This window comes from Trachemys scripta, chromosome 4, assembly GCF_013100865.1.
Source record: "Trachemys scripta elegans isolate TJP31775 chromosome 4, CAS_Tse_1.0, whole genome shotgun sequence".
In the NCBI taxonomy this organism is placed as follows: Eukaryota; Metazoa; Chordata; order Testudines; family Emydidae; genus Trachemys; species Trachemys scripta.
In genome coordinates, this window is record NC_048301.1 from 128,168,923 (window position 1) to 128,188,568 (window position 19,646).

General features: G+C 52.6%; 1 protein-coding gene across 4 annotated transcripts in view; it reads left to right on the top strand.

Moving 5' to 3' along the window:
- Positions 1-19,646, top strand: part of SCUBE3 (signal peptide, CUB domain and EGF like domain containing 3) — a 100,844-nt gene that overhangs the window by 30,985 nt on the left and 50,213 nt on the right. For 2 of the 4 annotated variants that reach the window (XM_034767444.1, XM_034767447.1), the window contains exons 4-6: positions 2,929-3,063; positions 15,292-15,417; positions 18,050-18,166. In XM_034767444.1, the coding sequence (XP_034623335.1) occupies positions 2,929-3,063; positions 15,292-15,417; positions 18,050-18,166 (378 nt within the window). The remainder of the gene's footprint in view (positions 1-2,928; positions 3,064-15,291; positions 15,418-18,049; positions 18,167-19,646) is intronic. The other 2 variants (XM_034767445.1, XM_034767448.1) reach the window with 1 other exon arrangement.

Consider the following 19,646-nt stretch of genomic DNA (forward strand, 5'->3'; position numbering starts at 1 on the left):
CCAGCTGTCTCTGTAGGAGTGCGTGTGTGAATGTATGTTTGTCTTAGCATGAGAGGGTACATGTGTGCACATATGTTTCTGTCTGTAAGAGGCCATGTGTGGACTTTGTGCATCCTTGTGTATGGGGGAGCGTGTGTGTATTTTAATTAGTTGCTCAGACATTTGCTCAGGTTTTCGGGCCTGATCTGGAATTCCTTCACTCTGCACGCTGTCATCAACCTGCTAGTCCAGCTTTTCCGGAGTCCAATCCACAGCCCCACTGCTGATGTCCAAGGGGCTCAGCTTTCCTCTTAGCTGCTGGGTTTGAAACGCTCGAGTTCACAGGAGGTTTTCTTTGGCACTGGGCCTCTCGCCTCTCATCCTGATGCTTTCCTTGCGTGTTTGGAGGGGAGAGGTCTGGTCCCATTTCTCCTCTGCTCTTCACGGCTTTCTAGAAGAGGGTCCAGGGCAGGAAAAATCCCTGGATGGAGAAGCTGCATCACCCCACAGATCTAAGCGTTTCAGGCCAAGGTGGCAAAAGGGGATCTTCAACTCTGTGATCTCACTGCAGCCCAGTCCAGCACCCAGCGCAAACCCCTGCCATAAGCTGGCTTGGTGTCTCAGAGACAAGATAAGCTGAGAATTCTGTCCCCAGAACTTTGTATTTGTAGGAGCCAGGAGATACTGGAATCACTCATCCATGGGCCCAGCTACTGGTCTGTTAGGTTCAGAATGACAGGGTGAGCGCTCAGACATCCCAGGATTCCCCTCTGACAAAACAACGGTTTGTTGATTTTTGGATAGGCAAGGGGCCAACTGAGGCGTCTCTCTTTCTGCTAAGCCGGGTCCATTTTGCTACCTTCTCTTGCTCATCCCACTAGTCAGTTTTGTCGCCCTGTTGCATTCTGTCTGACCCCTAGATTGGGGTGACCTCGGGCAAGTCCCTGTATCCCTCTGTGCCTGGGTTCCCCATCAGTACAATGAGCATAACAGCCCTGCCTTACCTCACAGGGCGTGGGAGGAGAAATAGATCCAAGATTGTGAAGCACTCAGATATTAAGGTAAGGGAGCCCAGATAAGCACCTACGGTAGACAGTGAGTTCTCTGGGACAGAGACTGTCCTCTTTGTGACTCTTCTGTACAGAGCCCACCACAATGGTGCCCTCATCTTTGACTGGTGTTCCTAGGTACTATCGCAGTGCAGACAAATAATGATGGGAATCCTCTCTACCTGCAGCTCGTCCCATTGCCATCCTTCCCCTAAAGGACTGTGTTTCTTGCAGCTAGGAAGTGGATGAGTGAGTGCAGGTCCAAGGCAAGGCTTGCAGTCTCCTATCGAGCCAGCCTTCATCTTTGACCCCAGGCTAGATCTTTGATCCTTGCCGTCAGGCCATGTGGCTTGAAGAACATCTGTGTGGATCGTTCAGAAGTGCAGTTCTTCACATGCCCATTGTGTTTGTGCACTTGTGCCCGTATCAGAAGCAGCTGGGTTCATATGCCATCCCCAGCGGCTGCCATTCATGTCTGGGTAATAATTCGTGGGCTGTTGCGAGGACAGGCTGAGATGATGAACGCTGACACTGGGGGTCAGTGGGAACCGTGGGGCTAACTGCCTTGGTTCAGCTTGAACAACCTGACCCATGGTTTGCAATGAGTTGGAGTGGGGGGAGGGTCATGGTGGTCAGACATCCGGTTCACAAGCTCAGCATTACCGGGGGTGCTCACCAGACCTTTGTTAGCCATTGCAGGGGAGTGTGTGTGTGTGTAAAACTTCCACAATCTCTGCTCATGCTCTACTTGTGCTGGGGGCACTAGGGGACTCCATTCTCCAGAGGACAGTTTGGAAAGCAAGTCGCCTCTTGGCCAGGGTATGGAGCAAGGGAGGCCAACCAGGCTGATGCTAAGCCAGATGCGCTTGACGAGTAAACCGCCTTTGAGCTTCGTTGTATTAAACTTAAATAGGCAAGAGGGCAGCGATGAGATGAGGCTGCTGGGGATTTGAGTCTCTTCCAAATTAATTCTCCGAGCGAGCACTGAGCTGAGGTTTCCCTGCTCCGAGTAACAAACGCCTGGCGTTTTCAGGCCCGTAAAAGGGCCAGAGAAGTTGGCTGGCAGCGTTTGGGCTCCGATGTTTAAACCCAGTGCCTAAAGTGAGGCTCCATAGTGCGTATTCAGGCACCGGCTGTGAATAAATGGTCTGGCTGTTCAGAAGTGCTGAGCACCCAGCAGGTGTGTCAGGTACAGCAAGAGGCTTCCCAGGGGTCTAGCAGACAAAAACCTGGCCACTTACATGTTCATAGAGGAAGGGAATTGAGCTTCAGAGCCAGTGTAGTGTCTTGCAGCTAGAACAGGGACCTGAGAGTCAGGACTCCTGGGTTCTTTTTCCACGTCTGCCACAGACTTCCTGGGATAAATCATATCGTGGCTCTGTGCCTCAGTTTCCCCATGTATAGAGCAGGGATTAGACCAGCTAGAGGAGTTGTAAGGCTTAACTAACCCTACTTTTAACATCCTTAGTGCCTGTTCCGCAGTGTTTTACACGAGAGGATAAGTACCCCAGCCCAATTTGTACAGAGGGATCAGTCAAGGCACAGAGAGAGGAAGTAACATATTCAAGGCTCCACAGTGTGTCAGTGGCAGAGTCAGGAACAGAATCCAGGTGTTCTGTTTCCCAGCCCAGTGCCCTAGCCACTGAGAAATGCTGCCCCTCATGTAACCGCTATGTGCCTCAGTTTCCCCATTTATAATACTGAGATGACTTTCAGCCATTTATCTAAAGCACTGGCAGGTCCCACTGCAAGCTCCTATGGGAGTCCCTAGGGATTAGAACACAATCTGGTACTCTGGTGTACTAGCACCATGCTGTAGGGGATGGTGTCCTTAGACGGAGGGTGAATGCGTGGTGGTGGTGAAAGTCGCACTCATTCCCTCTCTCGCTTGCCATGGCAGATCTGGATGAGTGCTCGGAGGGGAACGGCGGCTGCCAACAGACCTGCGTCAACATGATGGGGAGCTACGAATGCCACTGCCGGGACGGCTTCTTCCTGAGTGACAACCAGCACACCTGTATCCAGCGCCCAGAAGGTTGGTCTTTAACGGCTCTCGCTCCCAGCCCAGTTACTGAGCGTTTCCCCCTGCCTCCAGCATCTCCTTTACAGACTGGAGTGTGCAAGGAAGATGGGCAATCGCTTGGACGCTGATGGTGTCTCAGACTAGAGAGGGGCCATGATCTATAGGCCTTGTCTACGCTTGGGAGTACAGCCTCTGGCATAGCTGCACCAGCGCAAATCCCTGCTGTAGATGGGCAAAGCCACCCTTTGGCCACTCTGGAGCTACCTTGGTGGCTGGCCATTGATCGGGAATTGGCCCTGATTCCAACGATGTAAACAAGGTCTTAGCCACGATGAGTGTCGCTCATGTGCAAAGAGTTGAACCGCTCCCTAGCGCAGGGCTGGGACTGACCCCTTTGCACATCAGCTGGGATGGTGGGGTCCAGTCACTGCCTTCGGAGGCCCACAGTGGGAATCGGCTACTGGGACCGAGTGAGCATCCGTCGCTTGTAATGGCAGAGGCTGGATATTGGCGAGCCTTGGTCTTCCCATCCTGCTGGGTGTATCCTAGCCCTGGCAGAGAGTTCATTACCCACATTGTGGCAAAAGGCCTGTTGTGAGCAGCTCATTAGCAAACCCACCTCTCAGCATCACAGGGTTAAAGCACTATCAGTTCTCCTTAAACACGGGACTTATTGGCTATTTCCTCTGTCTAATCAGTGGTGCCGGAACAATTTTAATAGTAGGGGTGCTGAAGGCAGAAACCATGTATTTGGGTTGTTATTACTACTTCAAGCCAGGGGATGTGGCAGCACCCCTAGTTCCAGCACCTGTATCTAATTTACTTTATCTGGGGATTTATACCATGCCCATCACCATGGTATCTGGCATCATACCAAGGCATCTGCCTCCTTTATGGCTTCCATTCTTCCACCACTGGTGAAGGGGTGGGTGGGAATGGTTGTCATGCCAGGTCATGTCAAGTCAGCGGGTGGAACAGCCGTTGCAGCCAAGCATTCTAGACACTTAATAGAGCAAGACGCCTGTCATGCTGTACCACAGCAGACGTTGAGCGTGGCCAGTTCGGTTTTACACCAGTGGGGCAGTCGTTCTCAGCAGCTGCTTTGGTGGGCATATGGGCTGCTGTGTTTGGATGCTGGCTGTTGGGAAAGTTTTTGTGGAGGGTCTGGAGTCATTTGCAAACGAAACTAGACCAGCTCTTTGATCTATGTATCAAAGCCCTTGCAGGCCCTTTAATAAGGCACCTGAAACAATAATACCAAACGGAAGACGTTAATCCATATACAGGACCTTTTATTAAAGGAAAAGGTACCAAAAAACTCTGCACACCAATCCACAGGACTCATCTTTGCTTGCCAGTACTTGTGTGGATCCTGCTGTCTCCTTGTCGGTTCTAATTCCCTATTGTTCGAAGTAGCCTCTTAGGTATTCTGGAGAATAGAGGGGGTTTGTTTCACTAGGTTTTGTCTTTTCTGCTTGGCAAGCATCCGTTTGGGTTTGCTCTTTCTCTCCCGGCTTCCCTGGCTGCAAAAGCCCATGTAGCAGCTTTTATCCTTTGAGTTTCCACTTGAATTTTACCCGCCTGGTGCCAGATTCCAAAAGAACAGTGTGGTTTAGTGGGTTGAGCCGGGACCTCCTGAGTTCTGATCCTGGTTCTGACTCAGTGCGTCTGGTGGTTAGAGCGGCGCATTAGGAGTCGGGAGTTGCTTTTCTCTCTCCCACTGTGACTCACGGTGTGAACGTGGGTGAGTCCCTTCCCTGCTGCGCCTGTTTAAAATGGGGATGATGCAGGTGAACTTAGCCATGAGGATTATTTAAGGCTGGGAACGTGCTATTGTAACCCGCCGTTCAATATTAGGCGTCCCCTCTGTGCCCGGTCCACAGAAGAAATGAGTCCTTTACAGTGCCCAGCTGCAGGACTGGCCCTTTAACTCAAACTCTAGAGGCTCATGCTCTTGCACTTGTGATTTCCCCCTTGTGACCAGCATGGAGGCTGAGACGCTATCTACCGTGCTAGGCATTTCTCTTCTTCAAGTTTAGCGGCTGTGCGCTGGATCTGGCTAGAGTGCCAGCCTCGTGTTGAAAGTGTCTGAGCCTGGCCAACTTTCTCCAGACTGAAGGCCCTCCTTGTTCTATGAGAGCTGGCATGGAGATTAAGACTGGTCGGGGGGCTCCACGCCCAGGCGATACACATCACTGCTTAGTATCGGGGATAGCCATGTTAGTCTGTATCCACAAAAACAACTAGGAGTCCGGTGGCACCTTAAAGACTAACAGATTTATTTGGGCATAAGCTTTCATGGGTAAAAAACCCACTTCTGCAGATGCAGGGAGTGAAAATCACAGACACAAGCATAAATATACTGTCACATGAAGAGAATGGAGTTACCTTACAAGTGGAGAACCACTGACGACAAGGCCAATTCAGTCAGGGTGGATGTGGTCCACTCCCAATAATTGATGAGGAGTTGTCAATACCAAGAGAGGGAAAATTGCTTTTGTAATGAGCCAGTCCCTATTCAAGCCCAAATTAATGGTGTTAAGTTTGCAAATGAATTGTACTTCTGCAGCTTCTCTTTGAAGTCTGTTTTTGAAGTTTTTTTTGTTGAAGGATGGCTACTTTTAAATCTGTTATTGAATGTCCAGGGAGATTGAAGTGTTCTCCTACTGGCTTTTGTGTGTTACCATTCCTGATGTCCGATATGTGTCCATTTATTCTTTTATGTAGAGACTGTCCGGTTTGGCAGAAGGGCATTGCTGACACATGATGGCATATATCACATTAGTAGATGTGCAGATGAATGAGCACCTGATGATGCGACTAGATCCTATGATGGTGTCGCTAGAGTAGATATGGGGACAGAGTAGGCAACGGGGTTTGTTACAGGGATTGGTTCCTGGATTAGTGTTTCTGTGGTGTGGTGTGTAGTTGCTGGTGAGTATTTGCTTCAGGTTGGGGGGCTGTCTGTAAGCGAGGACTGGCCTGCCTCCCAAGGTCTGTGAGAGTGGGGGTTCGTTTTCCAGGATAGGTTGTAGATCGCTGATGATGTGCTGGAGAGGTTTTATCTGGGGGCTGTATGTGATGGCCAGTGGTGGTCTGTTATTTTCCCTTTCGGGCCTGTCCTGTAGTAGGTGACTTCTGGGTATCCATCTCACTCTGTCAATCCGTTTCCTCACTTCCCCAGGTGGGTATTGTAGTTTTAAGAATGCTTGATAAAGATCTTGTAGGATTGGAGCAAATACAGTTGTATTTTAGGGCTTGGCTGTAGACAATGGATCGTGTGATGTGTCCTGGATGGAACCTGGAGGCATGTAGGTACGTATAGCGGTCAGTAGGTTTCCGGTATACAGTGGTGGTTATGTGACCATCACTTATTTGCACTGTAGTGTCCACGAAGTGGATCTCTTGCATGGACTGGTCCAGACTGAGGTTGATGGTGGAGTGGAAATTGTTGAAATCCAGGAATTCTTCAAGGGCCTCCTTCCCATGGGTCCATATGATGAAGATGTCATCAATGTAGCACAAGTAGAGGAGGGGCATGAGGAGGAGGGTGGAGTGAACCTGCCCAGAGTCCTCCGGCTGTACGGGAACCTTTCCACTGGACTCGTTCCCTTCCCTCTGTTATCTTCTCCATCTCTTCCTCTCTCTTTCTCCTCTGCTTCTCATTCTCTCCCTTCCACTCCAGTATGCTGCTCTCCACCCTCCTCGTGCTTGGGCTCACCTATCCTTGCTGCTCTTCTTTCTGCCTGTCTCTCTCCCTCCTTACTTGACAGCTGGACTCCCCATGGCCGGGCTGGGTCCAGCATAGGAACCTGTTCACGGGAGTATCTTGTGTTGGGCTCAGCCAGCACTGATTCGAAGAGGCCAGGTTGAGATGCTCGGGGCTTGATTTATTTTTTTAGCGGAGGTGCTGTGCGCTTGCCACTCACGTTGGCTTCAGTTAGAGCTGTGGGCGGTCAGGGCTTCTGAAAGCCAGGTCCGCACTGTGCTTAACGCTGGGCAGCCCATACATGGAGGTGCCTCAAATCATTGACCCCTTGGTGACAGCACCGCGGGCTGCTGCACAAGAGCCTCTGGGTATGTCGTTGGCGGAGCTTGGGTCGGTGGCGCTGTTGACTCATTTGGGGAGACTGCAGCCTCCTGACGTGGCATTGGTGTCCAGCGAGGAAGACAGCTGGGGGCTCCCACCCACAGGCGGAGGGAGATCACTGCAGTCAATCCCAGCCACCAGCAGAGGGGAAGATAAGGAAAGGCCAAATTCTGAGGCTCCTGTGTGTCTCAGCGGGACTGAACCCCAGTGTGATAACCCAGAGGAGTAATGCAAGCCCCTGCCTTCTGCCCCAAACAAATCAACCCTCAGACTGAGCCCCAAACCCCCTGACTTATGTTGGGTCTCCAGTTTTCTTGGCATCTCTACACTTGCTCAGCTTCTTTTGAATGGGTGGAAAATACCCAGCAACAGCTCACAGTCTGAGTTAAATCATCATTAAAGCTGCCCTTCCCCCTTCCTTCCCCCATCTGCCTCTTTCAGCAGTTGGGTTTACCTTTATTATCAGCCGAGTTGCGTGTCCATAGATAAATGGTTTAAGGAGCAGGAAACATTGGCTAAAAGAGGGGAGGATTACTCGGCTGGCAGGAAGCAGGAGGCAAGTAAGAAGTGCAGGAACAGGCAGGTGTGAGGTTTCTGTGGCTGATCCAGCAGGAATCCTGCCTTCCTGGCAAAGTTGCACTCCTCAGAACCCTAATCCCACTCTGGCGACGGAGGTGCGAAAGGAATGATTGAGAAACCCGGGAAGGCAGTCTGTGCAATACAGGGTCAGAACTGGCCATTAAGTCCACTCTCCTGCCTCCAAGTATGGGCAATACCAGGCGATTCAGTGAACGGACAGGAAAAGCCCATAATGTACCTGGCCAGTTGGACAATGCAGATGGTGGGGAGGCACAGGAAGAGACCGTCCTGACCTTCTATGGGTGATCAACCAGTGTCCCTGCAGCATGAGGTTTAATTGTCCTCTTTTTATGAGTTGTTATTGCCTCGCACCTGGAGGCTGGTAGCAAGGGAAGCCTTGAAGCTGTGGCTGTGGCCGGGGTGTGCCTGCAGATTTAGGAGAACCAGAACCAAGACACAATAAATGCATCTTCTGCAGCGAGTGAGTTCTAGAGGTGGGGGGGGTCCTTCGCTGAGAGCGGAACGTGCTTAGGGGAGGGAAAAGGATGGTGAGGTGTGAGCTTCAAAGAAGGGATAGAGGTCAGTAAATTGACAGCCTGCACAGGGCCTTGCAGGTGTACGCAAGGGCAGAGCTGGGCCTGCTGCATTTCAGCGTGGCACGCAGGATGCCAGGGGAGGGGCATGGCTGTGAGCTGGCGGACAGATGGCTGAGTGCTGACGTGATGGTGCCTTCCCTGCGTTCCCCATGTCTTGCACAGCTGTGAACAAGGGGCCTGGTTCCAGCATGGCATGAAGGAGGGGTGCAAGCGGGGAAGGCACAAGCCAAGTGGGGCTCAGCTGGGAGAGACTTGAGCAGAGAGAGTCTCTGGGAGAATCTCTGCGTGGGAGACTCTTGCGCAGCGGGGTGAGATTATGCTGTTCAAGAACGTGGTGCCTGCTGTGAGACCCAAGGCATTGATGGGACAAAGGTGACGGATCGGGACGTGAAGCAGGGCAGTTCACACTTGTTCTTCTAGTGTGAACGTGCAGTGTGATTCCCGGGAGGCACCTGTTACCAAAGGAGATTCCAGTTACCTGTCCTGACTTCTACCGTGGCTGCCGGAGTCTTCTGTTAATAACTCTCCACAGTAGTGTGTATATAGTAACTTACATTCTCTATAGTGCCAAGCATTTTACAGGCCAGATGCAGGGGAATTGCTGCCTCCCCCCCGGACGCGCAGGCATCCCCGGGATGGAAGGCAGCCGCTGTCTAACAGCTCAGCATGACGCTTTAGGGGAGCGAGTGGAGAAGAATCCTACGCTCAGGTGAAGTTGCCAGCTGCAGCTCTCCTAACCTGGAGCTGGGCCAGCATGCCAGAACAAAAATTCTCCTGCTCTTACATGAAATCCTAGGGCATATTTAAGGACGGCACATGTCCTGAAGCTGCACCATCCTTGGGCATTGCATCAGTACTGACTTGGAGGAGACAGTCAGCAACGGGCCCTCTCGGCAGCCCTGGGGTTATTTTTGGAGGTCTCCCAACTATGTATTAACCCAGCTTAGCTGGTGAGAGCTGCCAGGATCAGAACCCAAGGTGGTGTGGCTGCAGGTTGCATAAACTATGGCTGGTAGTAAATTGAAGCAATAAAAAGCAAGACAAGCCACCGTTTGGATGAGAGGCAAAGGGCTGTGGCTGCTTTTCCCACCAACAAACAGCTCAGAAGTACTGCGTGTGCAGAGCAGATCTCAGAGGGCCGGGGCTGGCCAGGCAGGCCTGGTACTTGGTATTAAAAGAGAGATTGAGCAGTAAGACCGAAGAGAGGAATCTCACTCCAGGGACAGAATTAGGGCCACTGAAAAGCAGCTCGGTTCTGAGCACAGTGGCGGTTTTCAGAGCCAGCGCGGAGGCCAGGACTGGTGTGGTTTGAACACAGGATGGTTATAATTACGGACAGCTTGCCTGTCACGGCAGTTAGAGATGATCACCATTATCTAGAGCAGAGCTGCGCTGGATTTGCCAGGTAGGTGATGCGAGGACAGCATGTGTAAGGCAGACAGGGTCCAGGCCTAGCCGCTTTAACCCCTTCTGCATGGACTGCCGGTGCAGCCTCAGGGGGATCCAAAGAAGTGAGACGAGAGCGCAGGGTTAAAAAAACCCAACCGACTGTACTGCAGCCAGAGCCCTGGCACTGCAGAACCTGCCTCCCCTAAGGCTGGCAACAGGCAGCCCATCCCTCCAAAAAACAGTATGAGTTCCCATGTCCCCCAGCCACTCACTCAGGACCCACCTGCAACCCCAGCTAGGCTTGGAGGAGGAAGTCCCTTAGAGTGGAAGAGTACGGCACGGCGAGCCCTGGAGCCCTTGGTTCATTGTCATTAATACACTGTGGGTACACTTCTGCCAGCCCCACCCGTGCACCTATCTCCAGCCACTGCCAGAACACTGCCCGGTGCTGTGTTCCTCCCATGCAGTCCTTGGTGATCTGGGACACAGCCGGGGTGTGGAACGACTGGAGTCTAGGCCCCATGGACGTTGGCACTAATATGGAAGTGACCACACAAACCCTTGTCAGCTATGGATTTGTAATGGGGAAATCCCAGGGGCTTCCCTGCTTGTTCTGTGACAGTGGAGAGGCAGGGGCGTGATGGCGGATGTGAACCGTCCCCGCTGCTGTACAGCCAGACCCGTGGGGGGGCAGTCGCTCCATCCACACTGCAGCTTGTCCATGCATGCTGGGCAGAATGCTTCTTCGGGTCTGCCCCCGCATATTCACCTCTTCATGTAGCCACCTTGATGCCGGTGCTGATCTACCTGGGAAAGAATTGCCCCGCCCCTCCCGTTGCCCTGCTCCAGTGCATTGCACCCTGCCTTCGAGTGCCTCCCGCTGGGAAAGGCATGGGCTCAGGGCAAGAAGACGGGCCTCCGACCATGTTATAGACCTACCCTGGCTCCCTGGAGTGACCCTATGTTGTGCATGGAGCCATGTTTGCCTCTGGGTGCTGGGTTTATGTGACCTGGAAAGGAAACTGTGGAGCCCAAGTTTCTAAAGAGAAACAATTAAAATGTAGCAGTAAAAGGCGAGAGACGCAGGATGGGAGCAGGCACTGTGGCAGGGGACTTTGGCCTTTCCCTTTGAGGAGGGACGGTCAGAGTTGGCTTCGGAAAGGCCAGGACACATCCCTCTATGCTAGCAAAGCCCTGGAGGTCGGAGAGGAATGCTGAGGCATTTCATAAAGGGCACAGCCTCCTGCAGCCCTGCTCTTAATGGGCAGCTGCTTAATACTGTGTGCTGCCAAGTACGTCACAGCCTCGGCGCCTCCATGTGGGGCAGAGAAGCACCAGGCTGTCCTCGTTTGAAAAATGGGTTTAACGGAGGCACCCAGAGGGCTGGGAAGTAGGAATATAGCCCAGGAGCCCTGAATCCCAGTCCCCTCCCTGCTCTGATCACTAGGCATCACTCCAGTCCTCAAACCAGGACTAGAACCCTGGAGTCCTGACTCCCAGCTCCCCCTGCTCCAACCACTGGACATCACTCCCCTCCTCAGGCTGAGAACAGAACCCCGAGGCCAGCCTCTACCCCACCTCCCCTCTGTGTTTTTTCAGCAGGGTGCCTCTTAGCATGTGGGACATCTCACTGACCCTATTCAAGGTACTCCAACCCCCTGAGGTGCCTTCTCCCAACACCCTTCCCCTTGGGATCCCCCATTTTCCTAGCTGCTGGCTCATTTTCCAGTGAGTTCCCTTCGGAAAGGCTGCCGTTGCTGACACCTCTAAACCGAGCCAGTCACCTGCCCTGCAGCGCCCACGAAATGTTCACACAGTTAGTTCCCCTTTCCCCACCATGAAGCACCCCAAGAAGGCCCTGGGTTTGCAACTCTGCATTCCCCAGAGGGAGCCAGAGCCCGCCCCTTGAACTGGCCACATCACGGCGGGTAGACTGGTGGGGTCTGAGCGCTCAGCATGGAATCTCTTCCTGGAACTGGCTGTGTGTGTACCCACCCCAGGTCCCTGCACTCCCCCCGGCTGGCTGTGGGTTTTGTTAAATGTTATATAAACTCCTGTCAATGCTCCATTCAGCACCCGCTGGACCCAGCTTTTTGCGGCTGAGGTTACAGGTGACCTTTCCTTGTCTCCCGTCTGGCTCTAGCCGTCAGCAGCTCCTCGGCCTTGGGGCCAGGACCGAGTCAGGGGACAGGCAGTGCGGGCAGAGAGGAAAAGGAGACCGTCCCGAGGGAAGCGTGTGTGGGGGCAGAGGAGGGGGGGCGCAGGGCTAAAATAACGAGCCATAAGCCCAGCAGCTCCCCAAACCCTCCCCCCTCTGCCCTTTCCCTTGCTGCTCCTCAGGGCAGCCAGGATGTAAATCCTGCTTCGGTTGTCAACACTTCATGCAGCTTATGGGCACAGACAGAAGTTACCTTGCCGCTCGCACCACGCTGCTGCCTTAGGAATCTCCTGGGGCACACATTGAAATGGGAATGCGAGCTGCCGCTGCCTGGTCCCCAGCTCCTTTCCCCTCTCTCTGGGCGCTTTATTACCCAGCATAAACAATGCTCTGATTTTGTGTGTGTGTGTGTGTGTGTGTGTGTAAGCCTCTAATCACAACCATACCCGCCCTGTTCCAATCTCCTCGCTTGCGCATGGGGCATGGCTCTGGGAAGCTTCCCTTGCAGGCAGCCCCTGCAGGGCATTCCCGCAACACTAGCGTGTCTGCCCTGGTAGGCCCAGGCCCCGTATGGCCCACCCTGAGATGACGAGTTACTGTTCTGTTATCCCTTGGCCTGAGCGCTTAGCCAATATTCAAGGCCCTTGGCAGGTTGTTTCCAGTAGGAGGAGAAATGGATCATCTGAGTCGGTATTTGTTTGGTGCAATCCTATTGCTTTACTGGGTTCCCTGAACCCAGCACAGACCAGCATTTCCTTGCTCGCAATTCTCAAGCCTGCCTCACCGGCCAGTCCTGTGCCCCAAGGAGTTCTGTGTCTGCTCCCTCTCAGGGCCATGCTCATGACTGCTTCTCGGGCTTTCTGCCTTGCACACCCACACACAGCTGCAACCAATCAATGCCCTCACCTCCTGCATCTGTAACTGGTCCCCAGGGAACCCCCTCTTATGTTCTCCAAGTCAGTGCAGCCCAGCGCCTTGGGCAATGGCTTCTAATATTTGTTACCTCCCTCCATAAAGGAGCTTAGTTGCTTTTTCCATTGAGCTGGAATGAAAGGTGCGTGGCAGCCCCATCAGCGTCAGCGAGGTCTGCGATGTGTATCAAAGACACAGCAGTCCAACACGTGTTGATCACATTGGTCCAGGCCTAGTTGAGTCTGAGATGCTCCGTCATGGGTCTGAACTGGCTGGATCTCTGCTCTCCTCAGGGGCCCAGCCTTGATGGGATTGGGGCTGCGTCTTGGTCAACCCCACCCTGAGTGGGGGTGGGATGGGATGAGCTGAGCTGGAGGTTGGAGCCACCTGGGGGAGTGGGACTGGGAGGTTGATTAGACCTGGTTGGTTGCTCTGGGCTTTCAGCACTGGGAGAGGCCAATGCACTGGCTCTCTGGCCAGATATAGGGTGTGTTGGGGTAAAATGTTCCTCCGGATGTTGCTTTCCCCTCCTAGTGTGTGTCCCTCTCATGGCCAGTAAGAATCTTGCTTTGGGCTAATTCACACCCGTCGCTTTACAAAGGGGACGGGGGCCAGCGTCCCTCTCCGCTGTTTTACAAATGGGGAAACTGAGGCATAGCAAAGCGAAATGACTCCCTGTAGCCAATTCAATGAGCCATTGGCAGGGCTGGGAATAGAACCCAGAAGTCCTGGCGCCAGCGCGTGTGATTTGACAGCAGCCTTCCTCCGTGAGCTGCGGAATAAGCGGGGCTGCTTCCCCCAAGTTGCAGCCTTCCTAAGGCTTCGCTGGCAGTCTCCAGGCGGTGTTTGTGCCTGGTCATTACAGAATGACCCTTTGTGCCTTTGGAGTCTCATGTGCGGCTCAAGGCTGATCTTGTGCAGCCCTTTCCAGGAGCCAAGGCACCGCGAGGGGAAGGCAGGCCAGGCCATGCACCAGCGCACCAGGGCCATGGGTCAGCGGTGGCAGCCTGTGTAGAAGAGGCTGTCGCGTGCCGCTGTCTGGCGGGGACGGCTCTGCAGGTGCAGAGTCGAGCCCTCTCCCACCTGCAGCGGCCTGTCAAGAAGAACAGCGACAGTGAAGAGCGGAAGGGACCCACGCTGCTGCCGGCAGCAGAAATCTGAACCGTGGGCCTGCAGAGGGTGCTTCGTGGCTTGGCCTGCAGGGAGCCGTTCCCCCGTGGTGTTCCGTGCCAGAAGACGCGCCATGACGGGGATGGAGTGCTCTGTAGGTTGTGGGGAGGGACTGTGGGCAGACAGGGTGCCATGCATGCCTCACCCCTAGCCTGGCTGGGAAGTGCTGCCATCCCACATAACCTCCACCAGGGCCGAATGCTGCCCTGGGGTTGGCTGCTGTTGTCAGGTTGAGGCCAGGCTGTTGGGGCAGCACTGTGACCCCAGGTGCCTGCAACTCCTCCCACTCCCTGGGGCGGCTGGAGTTGGGCTGGAGCCAACATCAAGGCCCCATAGTAACCCCAACAGCTGCCCTACACAATGTGACAGGCCCGCCCAGCCCTCCCAGCGCTGTGTGTCCAGGGGGAAGCCTGGCTCCAGCTCCTGTTGATGGCAAATGGCCAATACAGGGTGATGGATGCTGTCAGGCTCGGGACGGAGCTCTGGACTTGGCCTCCATGCACCAGAGCAAAAGTCAAAACAATCCAGGGTCGTGAGTCAGCAGCGCCCTGTTTAGTTTGCAGCCTGGATAGCCCAGACAGCAACGTCAGCAGCTAATGCTGCCTCTGTCATGTTGACAGCCCAGCCTCCTAGAGCTGTCCAGCCCCTCCCAGGGAAACAGCCCTGGGCACCTTGGCATGGCTCCTTGCTGCAAATCAGGGGAGGATAATTGGAGGGGGGCTATGGATGGGGGGCAGTGGGGATGTACGGTGGGGGCTGAGCATGGGGAGGAGGTTGAGGGTGGGCAAAGGGGGAATGGGTACTGAGGGCGGAGGGAGAGTGGGCAGTGGGGCAGGAGGAAGAAGTGATGGTGCTGTGGTGGATGGAGATGGGAAATGGGCATGCCAAGGATGGGCATGCCATTGGCAATGGATGGCATGTGTGGGAGTGGGAAGGTGGGGCTGGGTTTCAAACGTGGGGAAGGCATGTCCTGGCTGGATCTGTCCCAGGCTGGTAAGAGGGGTTTGAAGGGAGTCGAAGGCATTTTGGGGTGGCGGTGGGGTGCATGTGGGGCAAGGAGAGGATTTTAGGGGGGCTTGTGTGTGTTGGCAATGTGGACAACTGTCCTCGGAGAGCGCTAGGCAGGGCTGTGGGATGCTTCCCCCAGGCAGAGGTTTCAGTGCAGGCTGGGCTTGGCTCTAGGCTGTGCCCAAGTAATCCGGCCCCTCTGAGATAGTGACCATCTTGTATTCAATCCCAGCCAGCATGAGAGAAACTCACCCTTCATCCCAGACCCTCCCTGGCCCTATGGCCCGAGCCCTGCAGGGGAGCGGTGGCGCTTTTATGTGTTTTCTTCTCTCTTTTAGAAGGAATGAACTGCATGAACAAGAACCATGGCTGTGCCCACATCTGCCGGGAGACCCCCAAGGGGGGCATCGCCTGCGAGTGCCGTCCGGGCTTTGAGCTCACCAAGAACCAGCGGGACTGCAAATGTAAGAGCCCGGTACCTGGCTGCTCCTCTCCCCACCTTTGCTTATGGCTTCAGCCTGGGGGATACCAGCCCAGCCTCGTGTCATGAGACCCACCTTTCTCAGGGGGCTTTGGGCCTTGAGGCAGCTCCATGGCAACCACCATTCCTTTGTAAAGCTAATACGTGGCTCTCCAGACTCCCACCCCCTGCTCTAGGCCGCTCTCTCCACCTACCCAAGGAAATGAACCTAAGACCCCTAGTGGCCAAACTTCCCGCAATAAGCGCTAGACTCAGGAGTCCTGACTCCATCTCCTCCTTCTCTGAGTGCTAGACCACACTACTCTTCCAAGTCCGGGGACAAAACCCCAAATCCTAGACTCCCAGTCACCCTGCGTTAAGCTCTAGACCTCACAGATCCAGGTAAAGAACCCAGGAGGCCTGATGCCCATTCCTCGCCCCCCAGCGCTTACCATTTAGACCACATCACCTTGCACTTCTCTGCACTTTCCTCCCACTGTCTAGAAATAAAACCCAGGAATCCTGATTCCTAATAAAAGCTCAATAACACCCAGGTTCCAAATGGGTTGATTCCTGAGGTTTAAGGGCTGTGTTTCCAGCCAGCCTCCTTCACTGCTCTTGCAGCGCCTGTTGCAGACGCCTATCTGCCTGCCCAGCTTTCCAGTGGTTTGCCTATGCCGTTGTGTCCGTAGGCACGGGCCGCTGTCTGCACAGGCTGAGGCGACCCCAGATAATACAGAAGTAATTAAAATAGGGTCCCGACGGCTCAACATCCCCCAGTGAGATCTTTACTAAATCCCGTGGCTCCCTCTTCGCAGAGCTTCAGAGCTCATTCTTTTGCAGAGACAACGGGTCAGAGTCACCTCTGGTATAACGCTGCATGGACTTCACTGCTCTTCCTGGGCTGAGCCTGCTGTGAGCTTTAGTCTTAAAGTAGAAGATTATCTCACCCTAGTGACTGGCACCAGAGAACCACAAGAATCATCTGCCTGGGGACTCGCTGTTGTCAGCCCCTCTGATCTCAGGCCAGGAATTCACTGCTGCTGCCAAGATTTTAATTTTTTTTTTTAATATTTTATTTATTTGATTGTTATTTTATTTGTTCTCAGCAGCGAGTAACTGCCTGCTGAAGAACATCGGGTTGGATTTTCAAAGCACCTAAGTGACATAAGAGTTTTTGAAAATCCCACACATCTCCAATAACAAATTTTTTTATTACTGAATAAACATTACCATGCTGGACCAGATCAGTGGTCCTTCTAGCCTGCTCTCTGGCATTGGCAAGTAGTAGATGCCTATGAGAAAGAAGCAAGAAACCCCATGGTAGTGTCATTCGGCTAAGATTTCTGCAGGGAAAGTCAGAGACTTAGAAATGGCTGATGAGGATTTCTTTTTAACCATTGTGGCTGAGACTTTCCCAGCTGTATAGGGGATTGGGAATTGGGCAGCTAAATCTACTAGGTAGAATTACGTCTCAGCTTAAAAATTTCTGCAAACCCTGGATTTTAAATCCTTTCATAAATTTTAAGTTTAAACCAGCCAAGGTGTCCCAGAGCAGTCTTGGAGCTAAAGCCTGTTGTTCTGTGTATTTGGGACTGTCCTATCAGTTCCTGTTCCTATAGAGTTGAAGGCCAAATGGGACCATTGTGATCATCTAGTCTGACCTCTTGCATAACACAGGCCAGAGAATCCCACCTGCTCCAGGCTAATAATTATTATTTTCATTTCTGCTACTTGGGTTTCCTTGGGATTTGCACTTGGGACCTCCAGCACCATAGGCAGGAAGCCCACCACTAGGCCATGATGCCAGCTCCCTACTTCCCCTTTGAATTGTGTAAGGTATTGTCCTCCAAGTAGCGATGAAATGGCAACAACTTTCAGTCACTACCAATCAGGGCCAAGATTTTCAAAACTAACTAGCAATTTTGAGGGCCCAACTTGGAGCACCTTAAGGGGCCCTGATTTTCATGGGCGGGTGTTCAGCACTTTCTGACATTCAAGCCCCTTTAAAGTGTCTGAAGTCGGGTACCCAGAATCACTCGTCACTTCTGAAAATCTTGACCCTAGGCTGGATTTGAACTCACAACCTAGGGTGACAGGATCTAGATCTGACTCACTCTAGAGCCACTCGTTCCTCTCACCTCACCTCGGCTGGCTTTCTCACACGGCTCTCAGCCTTCCACCTCTTGGACACCAGTTTAAACGTGGCCCAGCTGGGTATTAACTGAAAGTCGCTACCATGGGATGGTGCATTGGCCAGTGTGAATCGAGCTGGGGAGATATGTCCCCATGACAAAAACTGCCAAGGTTGGGAAGAAAGGCCAGAGACAGAAAGGGCCGTAGGGATAGAAGGTCTCTCTCACATCCCTAGAGACGATCTAAATGGCTTGAACATCAGGTACTGGGTCAGATGGACCAGTGCCCTGCTCAGGATGCCTGACTAAATGGATTGTTTAGTGTGGCAGGAGATGGGATGCTTGCATAAAGGGACTGTTTGGTGTGGCAATTCCAATCTCCAGACAGCCTGCATTCCCCTGCTCATGTGCATTCCAGATCAAGAGCGTAAGATGATGATGTTTGGAACCTGCTCTAGGCTGTTGCCGACTTCTTGACTGTGGGTTCTTTGCCCCCCGCAGTGACCTGCAACTATGGAAATGGAGGATGCCAACACACGTGTGACGATACAGACGAAGGGCCCAAGTGTGGCTGCCATGTGAAGTTTGTGCTGCACACTGATGGGAAAACGTGCATAGGTAGGTGAGAGCTGTAGCTTAGATCACACCTGTGTGTGTCTGTGTGCGCGCTCTGGCTGGGCTGTGGGTCTCAGCGCTCTTGCACTAGGACTACTTGCTTACAAGGCTGCTGCTCCAGACTCCAGTGAAGTTTACTGAATGCTCCCTCACCAGCCTGGGATCCAGAGCTGTATAGAGAGGGTCAACACTGCTATGAAAGGTTTATTCTCTGATCTGTCTCTGTACAGCCAAACAGTTGGCTCCGGGTCCCGCTCTTCAGGCTTCGAAGACATTGTCCGGTAATTGGAGAGTCTCCTTTAGTTCAAATGGACCAACAATAATTGGTTGTTTAATAGAGCTGGACTAGAATTGGACTCAGTATGTTTGAGGATGTTTCTAAGTAATCTAGCAAGGGTGGGGGAGTCTTTTATACAGGCTTCATTAATACATAGATCTATATATATTACATGACAGCATGTATTGTAATTGCAGACAGCTGTATGGGGTACATGTACATTCACTCACATGCTCTTGTGCACATGGTCACGTGGATAGTTGCACATGCACGCCCAGTCCTGTTCTCACACTCGCACACTTTTGAGCAGACACATGGGAAAGTTCTCTAGGAAAAGAATTAGAATGCCTCGAATGAGGAATCTGAAGCTTTGTTCTGGGCTAGCTGTTATCTTCCCTTGTGTTGTTATCCTCTAGACTTTGGGGAAGGATGAGGGGGGAGTTAAGATTTGGACGTGAGTCTGTTCCCAGCAGGAACTTGGCACCGTGAGGTCTCAGCCCACCAACAATTGTCTTGCAAAAATGAAAAAACAAAACCCAACAGCCCCCAAAATCAGCTTTTTTTTCTCTGTGTTTTCAAATTGTAAAACATCAAACAGAGATAGAAGTTTTACTAGTTTCAGATGCTTGCACAGCTTAACAGCTGATTTGATTTAAAAAAATGTTACATTTGGGAAGTGATTAAGTCCACAAATTGCTGTAACCATGTTAGCTCTTACTGCAAAATAAAAAAGGAATTAAAAGCAACTGAGAGATTTAGCTCTTAAAGCCCTGCTGTGCAGGCACAGAAAATGCCCTGAACATGAGGCAGCTTCATTCTACAAGCTAGCACCAGGACAGCCCATCTCGTCCCTCTCCTTGGCCTGTGACTGTCCCCCTGTTTCACACACGTGATCTGTCCAGTCTAACTTTACACCTCCCAAGGAACCGGGCTCCCACCCCTGCCTCCTGGGAGATAATTCCCCACCCTCAGAGATCTCTCTGCCAGGAAAACTTTCCTGACATTCAGACCCCAAGTTTTCCCTTCCTTAATTTCATCACATTACGCCTAATTCTACCCCCTTTCGCCCCCCTAAATAATCTCACTCCTTCCTTGGTGTTTACAGATGTGTGTCCTGTTATCCTGTTCCCCCTTAGACTTCAGTGAGCCAATCTCTGTGTATTTACTTCTATTCATCTCTCCCTCTTACCCCCCCGAACATCTGTG